The sequence below is a fragment of the Crotalus tigris genome, unplaced genomic scaffold (genome assembly GCF_016545835.1).
Source record: "Crotalus tigris isolate CLP2741 ecotype Arizona unplaced genomic scaffold, ASM1654583v1 scf7180000017847.2079705, whole genome shotgun sequence".
In the NCBI taxonomy this organism is placed as follows: Eukaryota; Metazoa; Chordata; class Lepidosauria; order Squamata; family Viperidae; genus Crotalus; species Crotalus tigris.
Window position 1 is genome coordinate 694,741 of NW_024096670.1, and position 21,368 is coordinate 716,108.

Sequence of the window (21,368 nt, forward strand, 5' to 3'; positions counted from 1 at the left end):
AGATAAATTTGGATGCTTACTAATAATTAAGGCTGCCATTCTACCTACGCATCTCAGAGAAATGAGAGCTGGATAGGGGACGTTTTCTGGATAAGCATGTCCAGGAGGGAACAACTTTTATTTTAGTTTAGTTTACTTTGTTCTTATGGAAATGCCTCCTCTCTTGTGTTTTGCAATGATTCGGCTGGCGGGTTTGCTAAATGAATACATGAAGGGAGCAGAACGCAATATCCCTGGCAAATTCTCTACGGAAAATATTTAAAGAGTCTTATTAATCTATTAGAAGCTGCCAGGGATTCAAGACGTTTGTCGGAAGTCTTGTTCCGTTTCCCCCCTCCCCCCCAGCAATATTTGCATTAATCTTGTTTCACTACAAAACGACTATTCTGTGATGAGCTAAGGCCACCCAAATAAAGTTATCGCCTTCTAAAAGCAGAACAGAACAAAATAACAAAGAGTTGGAAGGGACCTTGGAGATCATCTAGTCCAACCCTCCGCTCAGGCAGGAAACCCTACACCATTTCGGACAAATGGCTGTCCAGTCTCTTCATAAAAACTTCCAGTGTTGGAGGATTCACCGATTCTGGAGGCAGGTTGTTCCACTGGTTAATTGTTCTCACTGTCTGGAAGTTTCTCCTTAGTTCTAGGTTGCTTCTCTCCTTGATGAGTTTCCATCCGTTGCTTCTTGTCCTGCCTTTTGGCGTTTTGGAGAATAGCTTGACTCCCTCTTCTTTGGCGCAGCCCCTGAGATACTGGAACACTGCTATCCTGTCCCCCCTCGTCCTTCTCTTCATTAAACTAGACATACCCAATTCCAGCAACCGTTCCTTATATGCTTTAGCCTCCAGACCTCTAATCTAAGTTAAAGGCTTAAATTAAAGACCTCTAAGTTAAAGGCTTATTCCCGGGGGGGGGGGGGGCAGAAAAAAGACTAGGAGATTGACAAGTTTACTTTTTTCCGTGACTCTTCGGAAGTAGCAGAAAAGAGTTTTCAGTTTCTCAGGCTTTCTCGGAGACCGCCCCTCAAACAATCTGCAGGAAACAAAAAAGAGAAAGACAACGATTGGCAAGTAATTAAGCCAAGCAAAACGAAGCCCATTTAAAGATAATCCCTGCTGTGACTTTTCTAGGTTCTGGTTTCCCCCTCCGGATCGTGGGCCAACGGTCTACAGCAGCTCGACCTGACCTATGGCTTGTGGACTTCAACTCTTAGGAGTCCCCAGCCAGCCATGAATTCTGTGAATTGGAAGTCCACGAGTCTTTTTTTTTTTTTAATTGAAAATTTTTAAAATTTTTACAGAAGCAACCCTGCCCAACCCACCCCAACCCTCCCACTCCCTCCCCCAACCTTCCCAGAGCTGAATATAGGCTTAATTAAAATTTCATAAAGTCTTAAAAAGAAATATAAACCATAAATAAGTCTAAATACATTACTTAAACAACTTATAAGATGATTAACAATAATATATGTATAAAAAAGAACAAAAGCATAAATATTAGAAATAAAAAAATGCTTAGAAAAAGAATAAAAAAAAGAAATATAAAAAAGTAAAATAAAAATAAAAAATAAAAGGAGGAAGAAGAAGAAAAGATACAATCTATAAGATATTAAAATTTATATATAAATTATTGAAAAACTAAATAAGTCTTAAAGTTGATCGGATCTACGATCTCTTCAGCTGGCTGCTTTACGAGCATTATGAAGCCCACATCTCTAATCATTTTCTGTGGTGACTGAAGCTTACAGGACTTTGGATCCAGAACATCTGCAGGGAACCAGGTTGTGAATTTTAGCTTAGTTTAGTTTCCTAACCAGGTTGTGAATTTTAAGTTTAGTCTAAGTCCACGTCAAAATGCTGGATAGTTCCTCTCTTGTGCCCCAAAGGTACTTTACCCAGCTTATCTGAATCCAAATGATTCTGGCTAAAATTTCAGAGCTACTGTCAGAACTCAAGAGAATATTCCACTCGTCTAAACAGATTATATACTGGGGAGAAACTTTTTATTAGCCTGATCCAATTGTGGAACTGGGTAATATGTGTTCCTTCCTTGCTCCATTTTAAACAGTAAATACAATTTTTTTATTTTTTTTATGCTTTGTTAGAAGGTAGTGACAGATTTTATCTTCCTGGGCTCCAAGATCACCGCAGATCGGGACTGCAGCCAAGAAATTAAAAGATGCTTGCTCCTGGGGAGGAAAGCTATGGCAAATCTAGACAGCATACTAAAAAGCAGAGACATCACCCTGCCAACAAAAGTACCTACAGTCAAGGCCATGGTTTTCCCAGTTGCAATGTATGCAATGTTGCTGTGAAAGTTGGACCATAAAAAAAGCTGAGCACCAAACAATCAAGGCCTTTGAACTCTGGTGCTGGAGAAGACTCCTGCGAGTCCCCTGGACCGCAAGGCAATCAAACCGGTCAGTCCTGGAGGAGATCAACCCCGACTGCTCTTTAGAAGGCCAGATCCTGAAGTTGAAACTCAAATACTTTGGCCACCTAATGAGAAGGAAGGACTCACTGGAGAAGAACCTAATGCTGGGAAAGATGGAGGGCAAGAGAAGAATGGGACGACAGAGAATGAGGTGGCTGGATGGAGTCACTGAAGCAGTAGGCGTGAGCTTCAATGGACTCCAGAAGATGGTAGAGGACAGAAAGGCCTGGAGGAACGTTGTCCATGGGGTTGCAATGGGTCGGACATGACTTCGCAACTAACAACAACAATCTTTATTTTTATGTTACTATCCATTTTTCATGTGTGCATGTGGTGCTCTTGCATTCTTTTGCTTTTCTGAGCTTTTTGCTACGTAACACCTAGCAAATGAAGGGCGTGATTTCTCTACTTAACAGATTAAAAACAAGACAAAAGTAAGTCTGCCACTTGTGTCCACCATTTCTACATTTGTTTTCTTGGCTATATTTGCGCTGATTTTGGCAATAAGCATTTCAAAACCTCCCCCTTGAATGTATCAACAATAAGCTATGTTCCTTCAATGCACTATTATTATTATTTTTAACATTTTCCTGGTTAAGGAAAAAAAAGATTTTTGTTCTTCAGCCATCTCACTGTGCATGAAAACATGCTTCCTTGTCGCATTTTGAAGCTGGGGGGAGAAATACCCTTATAAAATGAAAATCCTTGTACACCAGTAAACATAACTATTTTTAGTCATTAAGAGAGAGCACATACTTTTATATCCAGCAGGTTTTAAACTGCCTTGCAGCCATCTGCATTTATGGGACTCGATTTGATTTCATACAAAACAAAATTCGCCGACGTATAATGCAATTTGCCTTGAAGGAGAAAGTGTGATGGCTTGAGAACAGGAAGAAGGATGCCTCTTAAAAGAGTCTCTTCGATAATAGAGGCCAGAGATAGCAAAAGAGATTGGGGACACACTCTTGTTTCTCAAACCCACTCTTGAAATGTTGACTAGGAAGGGACAGTAGGATGAGAGCATCTTACTAATAACAGTAATAACAACAACAACACCCTAGACTTAACAGTTGTCGATAAGAAAGACAAAAAAGTTTGGATAGTGGACGTGGCAGTGCCTGGAGACAGCAGAATAGACGAGAAAGAACTGGAGAAGATAACAAAATACAAAGACCTACAAATAGAAATAGAAAGACTGGGGCAAAAGCAAGCAAGAGTAGTACCAATAGTCATAGGCTCCTTGGGCACAATCCCAAAACAACTGGAGCACCACTTGAACACCATTGGCATTGACAAATTCGCTATTAGTCAATTGCAAAAGGCGGCCTTACTAGGAAATGCTTCCATCTTGTGACGATATCTGTAATACCATCAAACATCCACATCTGCCTATCCCAGGTCCTGGGTAAGGACTCGATAGGTAGACAAAATGCCAAATCCAGTCTGAACATCTGGCTGACTGTGCGATGATCCATAATAATAATAAAGTTGGAAGGGACCTTGGAGGTCATCTAGTCCAACCCCCTGCTCAGGCAGGAAACCCTACACCATTTCGGACAAATGGCTGTCCAGTTTCTTCTTAAAAACTTCCAGTGTTGGAACATTCACCACTTCTGGAGGCAGGTTGTTCCACTGATTAATTGTTCTAATTGTCAGGAAGTTTCTCCTTAGTTCTAGGTTGCTTCTCTCCTTGATGAGTTTCCATCCGTTGCTTCTTGTCCTGCCTTCAGGCGCTTTGGAGAATAGCTTGACTCCCTCTTTTTTGGGGCAGCCCCTGAGATATGGGAGCACTGCTATCATGTCCCTCCTGGTCCTTCTCTTGGTTAAACTAGACATAAGTGTACATATTTAAGTGACTGTACATCTGTCTAATTCCGTTTTGTAGAAAGGCACGCTAGGTTTTCAGACAAAGAGAAGTCAGATTTCAACGTGTCTAAGGAGATTCTCAGTTATCCAAGTCAGGGGTGTTCCACAGGTACTTCCCCCCCCCCAGAACATCTTTTCCTTGAAGACTTTTTACTTCTCATCCAAGAAGCTTCTTTGGTTCTGCTTCAGTTCAGAACTGAAGAAGCTTCCTGGATGAGAAGCGAAACGGCTTCAAGGAGAAACAAAGAAATCCCCAGTTGCCTCCTTGAAAAAATAAAAGCATCTTTGGGCCAAATTTCGATAGCTGGAACTTAGTCTTTTGACCTTGATATTTGACCTTCACACTAATTGGATAATGTGATATATGACAGCTAATTTAGGGAGGGAACATGCTGATAATTTAACTGCTCAAAGGAAGAGAATTTAGATCTTAGCATTCCTCCGTTATGCCTGTGCCGACATTTTGCAACAATAAAAGACTTTTAGGAAAATAAATTCCTGGAAGTTCTTTGAAGTGTTTCATTAGCCGGAACCATAACAACTGCGATGAATGAAGTAGCCGTGTTTATCATGTGGAAAACCTGAAAAATCCCACACGAAAAAGGTCGAGACTACGAAAGAGATCTTTGGTAGATCTTCTGGGACCTGGTGGAACGACTGTCACTGAGACACCTCAGTGAATGGATAGGATGGTTGCAAACTACTCAACGTCTGAGGTTGTTAAGAACCAGTCTTTAGCAACAAAACTGATAACCTCAGCAAAGGTTACACAGCGGATGCTACAGCCCCTAGTGGTGCCTGCTCTGTTGTTTATGGCTAGAACAGCCACAAACGTGGCACGAAGTAAGAAGAAAAGCACTAGTCAATTGAAGGTAGTGGAGAAGTGGTACATCACACGTGCTTTTGTAGATTGTTCTTAGGCTTAAATGTCCCAGATGTTTTCTGTAGCGCCCAAATGTTGCAAACAGTGGAACTGCGAAAGAATTCCCGATGCTACAAGGCTTTGGTCTTAGGTGGCACTTCCATCGTGCTCCTTACATTTTTATTTAACTCAACTCAAGGTCGGGAGGAGGAACTTGAAAGCAATTTGTCGATCCGACTTCAGATAATCCATTTGCTAATGGAGCATTCTGGCGGGATTTTTGTAGACGTTGACCTAATTATAAAGCAATATAAGTAAACGTTTTGATCTTGTAGTATTTACTTCTGTTGTTCAGTATCTGTGATTCAACCAATAATGTAATTTGAGCATTATCGGGTTTTTGCTGCTAATAGGGCAACGCATCGAGGGTTACAATGATCATCGTTTTTGCTTTCCTGGCAAATATGGAGAGATTTCAATCCAAGAACAGGATTACATTCTGATCCACTTTTTAGAAGCCTCGTTATAAGCATCTGATGACACATTGGATGTCCACAATGGCTGCTCATGAATGAAGGTGGTGGCTTGGGATATTTTTTGTTGTTAGTTGCGAAGTCGTGTCCGACCCATCGCGACCCCATGGACAAGGTTCCTCCAGGCCTTCCTGTCCTCTACCATCTTCTGGAGTACATTTAAGCTCACTTCTACTGCTTCAGTGACTCCATCCAGCCACCTCCTTCTCTGTCGTCCCCTTCTTCTCTTGCCCTCGATCTTTCCCAGCATCAGGCTCTTCTCCAGGCAGTCCTTCCTTCTCATTAGGTGGCCAAAGTACTTGAGTTTCAACTTCAGGATCTGGCCTTCTCAAGAGCAGTCAGGGTTGATCTCCTCTAGGACTGACCGGCTGGATCGCCTTGCAGTCCAGGGGACTCGCAGGAGTCTTCTCCAGCACCAGAGTTACAACATTTCAATGTTACATCTTTCCTTCAAGAATTTAAAAATAAAAGTATTTTTTTCTTTTTTTTACTTCATTCCAGTTGCCACAGGTTGCTCCTTATCGTATACTTTTTATTTGTAGCAGTTTTAATAATTGCAATAGATCAGAGGTCCCCAACCTTTTGTGCACCAGGGACCGGTTACTTGGAGAGAGGTTTTCCCGCGGACCGGAAGGTGCGTGGTTTTGTGTGCTGCCTGCATCCCGTGGATGGGACTTTGCTTGTTTGTGTGGACCGGTTGCTGGCGTGCCGCGGCCTCGTACCGGTCCATGGACTGGGGGTTGGGGACCCCTGCAATAATTATTCAATCCTTTTTATAGAAAAATGGTCCATATAGTAGTATTTAAGGGAAACAGAACTCTTCCCTTCAAAAACTTAACAGGGGATTAAGGATCTCATATTAAATGTAAAAGGCTTTATTTTCCAGTTGGCCTTTTTTTCATGCTATTAAATTTATTTAAAAGGTGCCCATTATCGGTAATATCAAAAATCTATTTTGTCTTGCCACTACACAATTGTACTACTTTTTCATTTTCTCAAAAGGTTTAGCATCTTTCGTATCTTATAGAGAATTGGATACTTTAGTCCAGGGCTTTTCAACCTTTTTACCCATTGTATCACTTTTAGGATATGGCAACATCCGAGGACCACCAGTCGCCTAGCAAGGTGTCAAAAACTTGATGACCAAAAAAAAAAAAAAAAAGGAAAAAAGTGATAAACTACAGGTTGTCTTCGACTTACAACAGTTTGCTTAGTGACTGTTCAAAGTTACAGTGGCACTGAAAAAAGTGCCCCCCAATCCACAGCCGAGCAAGATACCTGCCTGCCCACCCGGCCGTGCTCTTCCTCCCGTATGAGGTTTCCATTGTTGTGAGCATTTCTGTTGAGGATTGGCAGTGGGGGTGGGGTGGGGGGTGTTTGGTTTTTATCCCCCCCCCCCCGTCTGCTGGGTGGTTGCAGCAGGTTTTGGTCACTTCACATGACCCTGGGACACTGTGACCATCATAAATATGAATCGGTTGCCAAGCATCTGAATGTAAATCACAAGACCCTGGACAGGCTGCAAACATTCCAGCCGATCGGCGCTTCTTCTGGGCTCAGCGGAAGCGCCAGGATCAGCGTTGAGCTCCAGCTGGAGCCTGGCGCTGATCCTGGCGCTTCCACTGAGCCCTGACAGTCCTGCAGCTCCAGCCATCTCTCACTCAGGCTTGTGCGGTGCTGCCACCGGCTCAGCTCATTCCCCTCTCCCGCTACCACTTTTCTAGGATGGTCGCGTACCACCTGCCAGGTGCCCATGTACCACAGGTGGTACCCGTACCACTGGTTGAAAAGCCCTGCTTTAGTCAGCTGAGCATATAAAGAATGTTTGTATTTTACTTTTTCCCTCAAAGTTGTAGAAAAAAGAGAATTTTCCTCAAGTTAGATTTAAGTTTTCTGACGAGAAAGTCTCCACGCACCTTCAAACCACGTCAAACACAAAGCACTGTGGAAAACAAATTCTCGGTTATGGCTGTGAGTCTTTTAATTAAGCAAATGAGTTTCCTTTTCTCTATTTACATAGAAAATAGCTTGGAGGTTTAGGATTCCCCTGGCTTGTGAGTAAAAGAACACATTTCAACCATTTAACCTCACAGGCAATATCTTTCCATATTTATGGCAGTCAACCAAATATCAAGTGTAACATCAACTCTACCGAAAAAAAAACCCCCAAAAAATCCAAAAACCAACTACCGGTACTTGATCTAAAGATGAATTGTTTTGTGCATTTGTGACAAAATGACATGTTCTTTATCTTCTAAAGCATCATCTATCCAACAAATATTACTTTCCCTGGCTCTTTTTTTTCCCGGTAGAAAGTGGAAACATTAAAACTTTTGGAAATAGAAGAAAAAAGAAAATGAGAGAGGGAAGGAGGAAGGAAGGAGGGAAAGAAGAAGGAAAGGAGGGAGGGAGGGAGGGAGGGAGCAAGGAAGGAAAGAAGGAGGGAGGGAGGGAAAGAAGGAAGGAAGGAAGGAAGGAAGGAAGGAAGGAAGGAAGGAAGGAAGGAAGGAGGAGGGGAAAATGGAAGGAAAGGAAGAGGGAAGGAGGGAGAGGGAAAGAAGAAAGGAAGGAATAGAGGAAGGAAAGAGGGAGGAAGGAAGGAAGGAAGGATGGAAAGAATAAAGGAAGGAAAGGGAGGAAGGAATAAAGGAAGGAAAGAAGGAGGGAGGGAAAGAATAAAGGAAGAAAAGGAGGGAGGGAGGAAGCAAGGAAGGAAAGAAGGAGGGAAAGAAGAAAGGAAGGAAAGAAGGATAGAGAGAGGGAAAGAAGGAAGGAAGGAAGAAAGGAAGGAGGGAGGGAGGGAGGAGGGGGAAAATGGAAGGAAAGAAGGATGGAGAGAGGGAAAGAAGAAAGGAAGGAAAGAGGAAGGAATAGAGGAAGGATGGAAAGAATAAAGGAAGGAAAGAAGGAGGGAGGGAGGGAAGAAGGAGAGAAGGAAAGAAGGAAGGAAAAAGGGAGGAAGGAAAGAAGGAAGGAAGGAAGGAAGGAAGGAAGGAAGGAAGGAAGGAAGGAAGGAAGGAAGGAAGGAAGGAAGATTTTCAGTTGAGTAGTTAAGTCAAGGTCTTTACATACATTGCTTATATTTTTACCCCAATAGGTTCTATTAATTTCTATCAGGAAGACTTTTATCCAACATTCCAGAGTGAGTGTCCAGGGCTTGCACCCAAGGCCAAACCTACTGGGATGGGCCTCAGTCTTTTAAAGTTTTAAAGCGATATTTATTTCAGTGGGGTGATCAAATGGAGTCTCTGACTAAATCCTGCTGAAATGCATCGAAGGCAATTCAGCTGCAAATCAAACAAAGTCTACACTGTGCCGTCTTCAATCAGCAACGTTTGGTCGAAAAATGAATATTGGATAGATTTCAATTCCCCCTCCCCCCCAGAACCAGTGGTGGGATTCAAGCCAGTTCGCACCACTTCAGTAGAACCAGTAGCTACTGTAATTTCCGGCGTTATAAGATGACTTTCTAAAGCAGTGGTTCTCAACCTTTCTAATGCCGCGACCCCATAATACAGTTCCCCATGTTGTGGTGACCCCCCAACCACTTATACATCACCAGGTGCCAGGGGCGTGGCCAAAGAAAAGGGGGAAAAAATGGCGGACTGCGTTGTTTGGCGACCCCCGTGAAATGGTCGTTCGACCCCAAATGGGATCCCAACCCACAGGTTGAGAACCACTGTTCTAAAGCATGCAAATCAGCTCCGAAGTCAGGGGCGTCTTATACGCCGGAAAATACGGTAATTTTTGGTTGCCCAGGCCCGGAATGGACTTCCGGAAGCGGCATCCACACAGAGAACCGGTCCTTCACCTATTTGAATCCCACCATTGGTCCAGAACTGTTTGCCTCCCACCATCCTTCAAAAAGCCAGCTTATTTTTGTGGCTTGAATATTTGTGACGGCAAGAGTCAGTTTAAAAACAAAGGACGGATGGGTGGTTATGGCAGCTGCGTCAACTGCATTATGGAACCTAGTCTGAAAGGGTGCCTCTGACACTTTCTCAGTTCCAAATGTACCCCCAAAGTATTGTTGGTCTCCGAGCTGCACAATAACTCAACAAGGAAATCTTCCTGTTGTTGCGTTTTTAAAATTTTCCACGGGGAAATAATGCGCAGAGTTCATAAACAAGCTAGTTTAAAAAAAAAAAAAAACAAATTTTCTGTTTCCAGAAAATATTCAGGTGTTGGGAACGAACTCGTGTGCAGGAGACTTACCAGAGGCAGCTTTCATACATCTAATATGGGGCTCTATTCCCAAAGCGGATTAGCTCAAATAGATGAAAAAATTGATGGTCATTAAAGTTATCAAATTGATGCTTATGGTAAAAGACAATTGCATTACTGCAAAAATCAGATTTCCACTCCCCTGGATAAACATAATAGGCAGCAGAATCATTTCCTTGCTTAAGACTATTTCATTGCAGTTACATGTATCTTAACTAGTATACTTTACCCTGGTCTTGATTATATTTTTTTTAAGTTCATCAGCTTGCTTTCTTTCAAAGAGAGGACAGGGTTCACCACCTCTTCGTCTTCTAGCATTAACCAATGGAACACACTACAATCTAAGATTCGTCCCTGCGTAATAATTTTTTATTTAGAACTGTCCGTCTTGAGAAAAAAGAAGTTTCTCAGATATGAACACAATGTTCTTTAGTGGCGCTGAGATTATATGGAGCGAGGGAGCGAGGAATCTTCTTAGAAAGATGAAAGATTTCATTCTTTATAAGTAGTGAGTGATTGGAAGGGAGGGAGGGAGGGAGGGAGGGAGAGGGAAGGGAGAGAGAGGGAGGAGAACAGGAAGGAAGAGAGGGAGGGAGGGAGGGAGGGAGGGAGGAAGGAGGGAGAGAGGGAGAAGAGGGAGGGAGGGAGAGAGGGAGAAGAGGAAGGAAGGAATGGAGGGAGGGAAGGAGGGAGGGGAAAGGGAGGGAGGAAGGAAAGGAGCGGAGGAAGGGAGGGAGAGAGAGAGAAGAGGAAGGAAGAGAGGGAGGGAGGAGGAACGAAGGGAGGGAGAGAGGGAGGGGAGGGAGGGAAGGAGGGAGAGAGGGAGGAGAAGAGGAAGGAAAGAACGGAGGGAAGAAGGAAGGGGGAAGGAAGGGAGGGAGGGAGGAAAGGAGCGGAGGAAAGAAGGGAGGGAGGGAGAGAGGGAAAAGAGGGATGGAGGGAAGGAGAGAGGGAGGAGAAGAGGAAGGAAGGAAGGGAGGGAGGGAGGAAAGGAGCAGAGGAAGGAAGGAAGGGACGGAGAGAGGGAGAAGAGGAAGGAAGGATGAGTATGGGACATCTACTGCAAGGAGAAATCAAAGAGAAGATGCCAAACCAAGGCATGAACATTAAGTTACCTTTGACACTAAAACTCTTATCATAAGTCATTGGGTAAACTTCCTAACAAATGTTTGGGGAGCAATCATCAAAAACTGGGGTCCCCAACATGTCCTCTCCTTGTCTTCTTCCTTGCACTTTCAAGTTTATTTTAAAGACAATAGAACTGTGGGCAAAATGAAGGACTTCCAGTGTCCTATCTCCAATAATGCTTCTGGCCCAAGATGGGCCCCAGTTATGTCAGCCGGTGACCCCTCAATGTGTCTTTGTGAGAACACACAACCATCTAGAAAAGAGGAGTTAAGACGGAAGAAATCTGACTCTGGGGCCATCAGGGAGCCAAAAGACTTGGGTGTGATTAGCTGACTGGTTAGTTGGCTGTCTTGGTTCTGTACCAGCTCCACTGTGCTTGGATTTGTCTTGTGTGTTGCGTATGTTGCACAATTCTATATTATGTGATTTTGGCCTATTTTGTAGGTATTACTTCTGAGCATCGACAATCTTAGCTTCTCCGAAATATCCGTTATGCGTCATGGGGGCTAATATCACCTGCGCACATCAAGCAACACCAATTTGCGTTTGCTGTGTTTTGTGATTGTTGTTGTCAACACCGCTAACATTGGATGTTTGTGCATTGACAACAGATTTAGATGTAGCCATTTTCTTCCTTTCATTTTTAGAGTTAGATGATGCTGGGGAGGGGGGATGTGAACGGGAGTCCAACTAGACATAACAACACTGAGCCTAGCGTGAGAATCAAGGTTGTTGAAATCAGACATGATAAAGAATTGGAGGGCTGGAGAGTTGGAGAAGAAGCCCGCGCTTCAAGCTAATTGGGGAATGTGATTTATGACTGTAAATTGGAGGAGGGAATTGTGCTTTGATACTATGTGCCCAGGGGGGCAAGATTCAGTTTTTGGCTTTGGTTATGTAAGTGCCGATATTATGCTACTCGAATAAAAGGTTCTTTAAGGTAAACAATGCCTCGAGGTTCTTGTGACGAGTTTCATCTGTCGGAACCACGACAGTTGTTTTGAGAATGCGCAAGCCTCGTAGATGATAGGCATTTTAGTAGCCCCCTGAAGACCCCGAACGCGTCCCTTAGTTTAAAATGCTGTGGGACTCTTGATCTAAGATAAAATTACAGAGAATCGCAAATCCTTAACACATCTCTGCAACCCCTGTGTGACTATCTAGAAGCTCTACAGTAAAGGAAGTCAAAATAATCTCGGTTCCACTATATAAAATTCAGCATAGCTAAGAACTTAAAAGTTGTTTTTTTCTTTAAACCTTCTAATCAGTTGCTGTCAACAGCACCTAAGGAAAACAGAAGCAGGGAACCTGAAGTTTAAGAAAAATAAATACATAATATTTTTAACCTTTTGTACCAGATGGATAGCCCTGACAGGCTTCAAGTCATCCGACACCTAGCCTTTTATTGAATATGTACACATCCAAGTTGCCATTTTATTGCCTAAAACGACTCTTATACCGCAGATTTAAAAAGTTATTTTGACAACAGATGTGTTGTCCTCAAGTAAAAAAACAAACACACGTGTCGGGTTTAAGCTTCCCAAGCAAGTGTACATTAAATACCTATGGAGATTCTCAATCATCCAGATCGTGGTTGTCCCAAAGGGGTTTTTTCAAGAGGCAACTGGATTTCCTTGTTGTTGTTGTTTTGAAGACATTTCGCTTCTCATCCAAGAAGCTTCTTCAGTTCTGACTGAATTCTGATTCAGTCAAGCTGAAGAAGCTTCTTGATTCAGTCAGAACTGAAGAAGCTTCTTGGATGAGAGGCGAAACGTCCTCAAAAACAAAAACAAGGAAATCCAATTCCTCTTGGAAAAGCACCTTTGGGACAAGTGTACATTAAATGTGTTTTTTTTTTTTTCCCCCTTTCCGTTTGGGAAAAGATTAGCTATAGAAAATGGCCGGCTGAGGTAATTAATTGATTTAGAAGGCCGTATCTTCAAAGGTATCGAATACAAAGATATCCGAGACAAGCTGAACTATTTCTGAGATAGAATATAATTTCCGCCAACAATATAGATGGTAGGAAAATGAGCAAACTGTGTCACAAACACAAAGTGCCATTTAAGTCCACAGTGTTTCTACCCCTTTGTAAAATGTCCTTGAATGCTCATAATTTACCTCACGAGGGCAACATCAGGACCAAATAAATGAAGGTTCTAATGGAAAAACACCATTCAGATAAGAATAATGTCTCCTATTTCCTGAATTTCAGTAAAATGATTTCTTGTACAGTCAGATATCCTGGAGAATACAGATAGTCCTTGGCTTACGGCCACAATTCAGGCCAACATTTCTGTTGCTAAGATGGTCGTCAAGTCAATTTTGCCCCATTTTACCACACCTTTCTCCCCTCACAGTTGTTATGTTAGCAACACGGCTGTTAAGTGAAATCTGGCTTTCCTATTGCCAGAAGATTCCCAAAGGTGATCACATGACCCCAGAACATCGCATTAACAAACTGGCATAAGTACCTGCCAGTTGCCAAGCTTCTGAATTTTGATCATGTGACCAGCAATGCTGGAACGGTCGCAAGTGTGAAAAACGGTCTTAACTTACTTTTTCCGTGGTAATTTTGAACAGTCACTAAATGAATGCTCATTAAGTCGAGGACCACCTGTAACCGGAGGAAGCTATGAGGCACCGTGCGGAGAATGCTAGGCAGAGGAAACGGGAGTATTTTCAGACAGGGCCGGCATTCTACCTGTTGAAGTTAATGTCTGGATAGCTGGAATATTCCGATTTCATCTTGGCGTTGCGCCGAGGAAAAGTGCAGAAGAAGGCATTGGCTAGCAAACTGGCCATCTGCTCCTGTGACATTGTGATGGAGTGGTTCATTTTTTGCTTCAGAAGAGGTATTGGCTAAAAGAAAAAAACAGAACAAAACCATCATCCGAGGCATGGTTGTCTCAAAGAATGCTTTTTCCAAAAGGCAGTTGTACTTCCTTGATTTTTTTTTTCTCCTTGAAAATATTTCAAGAAATTTCTGAAGCTTCTTGGTATGAGGAGCAAAACATTTTCAAGGGGGAAGAAAAAACAAACCAAGAAAATCCAGTTGCCTTTTGAAAAGCACCTTTGGGAAAACAAGATGGGGCATAATCACTTTATAAATTCTGAACACAGAGCCTCACCCAGCAACGAGAAGCTGCTGGAACAAAATTACATTTGCTAATTTAAGAGGTGCTGGTGGTTCCTTAAATCAGCATCGCCACCCAAGTCAAGAGTTGTTTATCCAAGTTGATTGGGACAAGAGTCTTGTTTGGCAAACGGCAGACGTCAATCAATAAAAACAAGAGGAGCAAACAAAACACCGGGGTGTTGAAGACCTTCAGAGGGGGGAACAGGTGGGACGTGAAGAAGCCAGGAAGGAAAAAAAATAAAGCAGGAAGGGATGGTGTTAATCGTCCTGAGCAGTTTGACTCTCATGCAGTTTAGAAAAGGGCAATCACAGGCAATCACACTGTTAACAGCTCTGAGACAAGGCGCCATGATGAGACACCAAAAAACACAACTGTGTTAGGAGGGCTGACGCATTCCTTTTGTTTGATTGCCTTGCTTAAATGGAGAAAAGAAAATTAGGGTTCAAGAAAGAAAAAATATGACAAGCCAACACGCTTCCACTCAAGCCTCATTTACTGTCTGGTTGTTTTACAAATGAGTTTAACCTCAAGGGAATATACGGCCAGCTGCCCTCAAAGAGGGGATAATCGGAGCTCGTTTTGTGCAGCTCCTTAAGAAGAAACTGTTTTAAAAAGTGCAAGCAGAACTCACTGTTAAGTTACAGCAGAATTCCGGAAGATAAATGCAGATTTTCAAAATGGGATGGTATCCTGAGTTAAAAACCCTCTTTGCTAAATTCAAGAGAAAGGACCATTTGCTTATGATGGTTCAGAGGTCATGTTTTTTTTCAGTATGATTATTAGAGGTAACTAGCAGTTTCGGGTTAAAACTCTTAGTTCTAGGCTGCCGATTCGTAGCAACCTAGAACTAAAGAGTTTTAACTAAAAACTGCTGGTTACCTCTGTGGGAGATGGAAATATAACCCTCTTCTCATATAGCAGTGGTGGCGAACCTATGGCACAGGTCCAGTCCTAGGCCTTCAGCTGGGTTTTATAAAACCTTTTTGCTTTAGGCCTCCACCGCTGTGTGCAAAAAAAAATAAAAAAGTTCAATCAGTCAATTTCTCGCGGGAAAAAAAAGATTTTGCAAAGTTGGGATTGATTGAATTTTTTAGTCCCACCCAGTCTGCCGTTACCACCGCTGCCATGCCCAGCCAATGGGCCACGCCCACCCAATGGGTCACGCCCAGACAATGGGCCACACCCACCCAGCACTTGATGATGCATAAGTGGGTTTTGGGTTGCAGTTTGGTCACTCAGTCTCTTAAAGGTTCGCCATCACTGTCATATAGTATGATAGGGCTAGAACAAAACCTGAAATCTAAAGAAGTGATTTGAAGCTTTAACTTGAGATAGATAGATAGATAGATAGATAGATAGATAGATAGATAGATAGATAGATAGATAGTCTGGCTCGGGACCCATTGATCTATAGCTGTCCTTTTGGAATCTGCTATGCCATATGGTCCTCATTGCAATGGGTTGTTCATGGAAATGATGTTGTGTTATTATGCTATGTTCCAAATCATTAGAAAAACAAGCCTCTGAATCTTAAAGTAAGAATGAGTGTTTTGTGTTGCTGTCTCTCGTCTTTTCCATTGGGTTTTCCCATGACACCGCCAAGAATCATACTGAAAAAAGCAGGACCTCTGAATTTTTCCACCTCCTGCTGAAACAGGTCGTTTTTCTCTCTGGAAAAAACAAATGGATGCCAAGCAAGCACCTCCAGGGGAGACAGGAGTTGTATTAGTATAACAAAAACCACTTGATGATGTTTGCAGGCAAGCAAGACTGCTGCTGCTGCAAAAAAAAAAAAGTTGGTCACACGATCGGTCTGTTTTACAACCACATACAGTACAGGTAGTCCTCGAACGGATCACATTTCATTTAGTGGCCATTCCAAGTTAACAACGGCACTGAAAAAAGTGACTTACGGCCATTTTTCACACTCACAGACCACTGCAGTATCCTGGTGGTCACATGATCAAAATTCAGAGGCTCGGCAACTGACTCATATTTACGACGGCCGCAGGGTCCTGGGGTCAGAGGAACCCTTTTTCTCACCTTCTGAAAAAGCAAAGTCAACGGGGGAAGCCCGATTCACTTAACAACCGTTGACAGCTGCGATTCACTTAACAACTGTGGGTCGTAAAATGAGGCAAAGCTCACTTGAGGACAGAAATTGTTGGGCTCAACTGTGGTCCAAAGTCGAGGACTACCTGCATAAACCTTAATAAATAGGTTCCATTATGGCTGTAGATCGAGAATTCCCTGTACAGCAAATAAACCCCCTCCAGAGAACGCCCTTTGGAGGTGTGGACTCACCTGGGTGCAAATGCTTGGCAGAGAGAGCGCCAGCTTCACCATGTCGGGCAAAATGGACTGAAAGAGATGCTGAGCTTCTGCGTCTTCCAGCACCTGAAGTAAAAACAGGAGGAGAAAATTCTGATGTCAGGATCAGGGTGGACCAAACCAGGATCCCCGCTTTGCGTGTTTGGAACAGAACAGAGCAGAATTCTCCATTGGCCAAAGGCGACTGGACACACAAGGAGTTGGTCTCCGGTGCTGAAGCTCTCAGTGTACGTACAAGCAACCAGCGATAAGTCCACGTTCATAATCATAAAATACAATCATCGTAAACCATAAGATGCAACGCTCCGCGATAGTCGTCGGATACTAAGTAAGCAATCAACATCAATCATACTAGGATATTAAAATAAGCAGTCAATGTGAATCGTAAGGTACAGGCAACAAAGCTAAGAGTCGTTAAGAAGGATAAGGAAATAAGTCATAGGAAAGATGAGAAGGATAATAGTAACACAGCTCTGCTAGATAGTTGACAATGTTGTGGGAATTAGCTGTTTAGCAGAGTGAGAGGAAAAACTGTCCTTCTGTCTAGTTCAGTGATGGCCAACCTTTTAGAGACCGAGTGCCCAAACTGCAACCCAAAACCCACTTATGCATCGTCGGGTGCCGGGTGGGTGTGACCCATTGGATGGGAGTGACCCATTGGGTGGGCGTGGCCCATTGGGTGGGCGTGGCTACAGTGGTAACAGCAGATTGAGTGGGACTAAAAAGTTCAATCAATCAATTCCAACTTTGCGAGATCTTTTTTTCCGCGAGTTGAGTTGAAATTGATTGATTGATTGAACCTTTTTTTTATTTTGCACACAGCAGCGGAGGCCTAAAGCAAAAAGGTTTTATAAAACCCAGCTGAAGGCCTAGGACTGGGGTGATGGCACGCGTGTCCATAGGTTCGCCATCACTGGTCTAGTTGTTTTGGTGTGCAATGCTCTATAGTGGCATCCCAAGGGGAGAAGTTGAAACAGTTTATGTCCAGGGTGTGAGACTCCCTGTAGATATTTTCATTTTGTGGCTCGTGCAGTATACCGGTCCTCAGTGGAAGGCAGGCTCGTTGTGATTGTATTTCCTGCAGTCCTAATGATCCGTTGAAGTCTGTGTCTGACTTGTTTGGTTCCTGTAACAAACCAGACAGTTTAAGCTGACTTGGGAGGCGTCTTTTGAAAAATCCAAACTCTGGAGATCTGGACACACAAAACAACGTTACTGATGTTTTTAAAAGAATCCATCAATCATGCCGAAGGGATTTATTGTCCTTGGGGATGGGCTAAATTTTGAAAAGTTTCTAAAGTTGTTCATTTTTTTTTTCATTTCTCAATCAACGGTCACGTATTGCAACCATATATTTTGAAAGAGGTTTTGGGAATTGTTCTAAGGGAGGGCCATCAGGCATTGCCATCTTCACTTTTCCTCCCACACGTGCACTGCATTTCCAAACTGAGGTGCAGTACGAAATGTCAAAGGTCAAACTCGGATTTTAGGAAGTGACATCAAACCAGTGCATGTAAAATTAATTCAAAAGGCGACATTTGACCTTAAGCATCCAGGAGACTGGCAGATCTTGATCGACTTCCTAGCCTGGCTCTGCCCCCGTCGCTTCAAACTGACATGATGATGCTTTTTCTGACTGACACGCATTCCGTAGCCTTCCTCACCTGGTGACAGATTCCAGCCCTGGACTTTGTTACACCTGTCAGCTCTTCTGTCTTTTCCTGACGTGGAGAATAAATAGACCCAAAGCACCAAAGACTTGGACGGTGCTGCCTCTTCTGCCCGGTTCCTTTTCAAGCAATTCTTTTTAAAACTTGGGGTTTCGTCCATTTATTTGTGGTAAAAGAGCTGCACAAACTGGAAATAAACTCATTTTTGTTGGTAAAATCCAGAAGTGTTCAGAATAGGGGAATATCTTGTTCCCGTCCTCTTTTTCGTCTGGCCTTTCTTTCAAGCCAAAGATAACCGATGTAACATGCCTTCTTCCAATTTTTCCAGAAATTTGGATTCAGAACAGAACAGAATTACAGAGTTGGAAGGGATATTGGAGGTCTTCTAGTCCAACCTCCTGCTCAAGCAGGAGATTCTATGCCGGGGGTAGGCCACCTTGGCTCTTTTATGACTCGTGGACTTCAACTCCCAGAATTCCTGAGCCAGCCACGCTGAGGGGAAAGGGAGAGGTTTCCAAGCTGACCTACCATGATGTTTTGTTTTTTTTAAGAATCCAAAATACTTTCTAACACTTTACAATGACCTTGAACCATTTTTAAGGAAATTGTGTCAACTGTTGTGGATCTCTAATTTTTTTTTTGAAGAATGAACAGATCTTACCAGGTTGGTAGGCCTATCGAAGAGCCATTCTGAAGATTAACTACTAACATAATGAGCCCCCAGCTCACCTCTCCCTGGTAATCTTATCAATGGGAATCAGGTAGCACACACATTTAATAAAAGAAACAAATAAGTAGTTATCTAGAGCCCAATTCTTTCGGTAAATTTGTTTCTTGATATTTTTTATGCCATCGTTCCTTCAACCGCTCTGAAGGCTGAGAGCACATCATTAAAGCAGCAAAAAAATATAACGTTGACAATGGGTGTGTAGAAAATACAGCAAATAAAACAGGCTTGTTATTATTTCTTGTGATCTATACAAGTTGCTTGGCAATAAAAAAGGTTAGGGAGCGCCGTTGTCCACACAAAAACCTCACCGTGTTATAATGCAACTTTTGAGAAACTAACTTGACGCAAAGGGGAAAAAATGCAGACTTGCATCTATCTCCTTTCTTAAAAGAGGACAGAAAACTGACAAGCCCATTTTTTTAAAAAAAAACTCTTCATTTTTAAAATAAATCTTATGTCTAGGGAAAGGTACTTTGTTTACGCGATGTTGTTTGCCACTCACAATTTGGGTGAATTTTATCGAGGTTGACTCAACACAATAGTTCCTGGGAGTTTAGCCCAGTTGGCACCCTTAAATTACTCGTGAGGCTAAAGCCATAATCGCTTCATGGTATTACATATTTATCGAAAACACCAAGAGCAAGTGGAAGGTAAGGTAAAACCAGCCAATGGCAAAGTGATGCTGGACAGTCTGTAAATCTAATCCTGAAAAGATCTGAAACCCACTCTTTTTAGTAAAGTGCGGGTCAACCTCACTTAACGACAGCAAATGGGACCGAAAAATCTGTGGCTAAGCAACCTGGTCGTAAAGCAGTGGTTCTCAACCTGTGGGTCGGGACCCCATTTGGGGTCGAACGACCATTTCACGGGGGTCGCCAAACAACGCAGTCTGCCATTTTCCCCCCCTTTTCCTTAGCTGTGCTACTCCCTTTTATTCTATTGGCTTTTGAAAGCCAATAGAATAGACTCTCTTGAATAGAGTCTAATTCTATTGGCTTTCAAAAGCCAATAGGAATTGTCCAGGCTGTCTCTGCCCTGCTGAGCCCGCCAAAAGTCCCATTCTGCAAACGGTGCTGCACCAGTCGAGTAGTCCTCGACTTACGACCGGTTGAGTAGTCCTCGACTTACAACCGGTTGGGGGGTCGCGGCATTAAAAAGGTTGAGAACCACTGTCGTAAAGCGTGATGCCTGGGTCACTTTAGCAACAGCAGTCTTGTTTGCCCCCGATGGAGAAAATCACCATGGTTTATTAAGCGAGCATTTCCTTTGATGATGACGCTCGGCTTTCCCACTGACGTTGCTTGTCAGAAGCTGGCTGGGAAGACTGCAAATCACAATCTGAGTGTGGGACGCTGTGATATTGTAATTTTGCCCTGATTCCCCACGGGCTCCAATCAGGATCGCGTTGGTTTGCCGAGGATGTTGCAATGGCTGCAACTACAAGGGCCGAGTTGTAAGTAACCCTTGTCCACTAAGGTGTAACTTTGAATGATCGCCGGAGAAGTGTTTGTTAAGCGAGGACTAGCTATAAACGCTTTCTGCTCTCTTTTTGGGGGGGGAGGGTTATGACATAAAATAAACCCGCCTTGAGAAAATATATATCAAATATTCCTACATTTTGATTAGAAAAACACAAACGCAGAGTGAAGGAAGTCCTCTTTGAGTGAAGCACGGAAAGAATTCTATCGGAATCTGCGGAGAAGAGCCTCATTAGAAGACAGCGAGATGGAACGTCTGACATTTATCAGACTCATAAACTGACACTTGGAAAGGAAAGACGACGACAGGCCTAGATGTGAGCAGTTAATTTGGCGCCCTCTAATTTTTCTTTCCGGAAGGTAAAATATTTTCTCCTGCCAATCCGGGATGACAACGATCTCTCAGGTGTATCGTACTTGACAGGTGAGGCTTCCTTTTAATGACTTCCCTAATTTGAAATAAACTTCAACTGTTTAAGAGACCGAGTAATACCGCGTTATTCTCTTTATTAAACGACATGGGGGAAAATGTAGGTTTCGCTATTTTCCAATGAGCATTGAGGAACTCTTTCCTTCTTTAATTTCCATCTTTCCCCACGTTCGGCAATGTTTAAAAACTGTGCATCAAAACGCCTGTCACTCCAATTCATCACAGACCTTTCTGAAATGCAAGCCCAGCAGTCAGCAACAGTGAAGTTTCTGCCTCTACGTTTCCTGAAATTAACCGTTTAGGAAACGTAAAAAGAGATTCCACAAGAGGGTTAAAATATTAAGACTGTGTTTTTAAATACAGGTTAGTCTTTGATTTACAAGCACAGTTGAGCCAAAATTTCTGTTGCTAAGCGAGGCAGGGGCTGAGGGAGTTTTACCCCATTTTATGACCTTTCTTGCCACGGCTGATAAGTGAATCGCTGCAGTAGTCAAGTTAGTCACACAGTGGTTAAGCGAATCTGGCTTCCCCCACTGACTT

General features: G+C 43.0%; 1 protein-coding gene across 3 annotated transcripts in view; it reads right to left on the bottom strand.

The window, feature by feature from the left end:
* The window catches only part of PARG (poly(ADP-ribose) glycohydrolase), a 58,611-nt gene that overhangs the window by 18,116 nt on the left and 19,127 nt on the right, over positions 1 to 21,368 (bottom strand). For all 3 annotated transcript variants that reach the window (XM_039343364.1, XM_039343363.1, XM_039343365.1), the window contains 3 exons: positions 16,494 to 16,586; positions 13,754 to 13,911; positions 953 to 1,032 (listed from right to left, as the gene is read on the bottom strand). In XM_039343364.1, the coding sequence (XP_039199298.1) occupies positions 953 to 1,032; positions 13,754 to 13,911; positions 16,494 to 16,586 (331 nt within the window). The remainder of the gene's footprint in view (positions 1 to 952; positions 1,033 to 13,753; positions 13,912 to 16,493; positions 16,587 to 21,368) is intronic.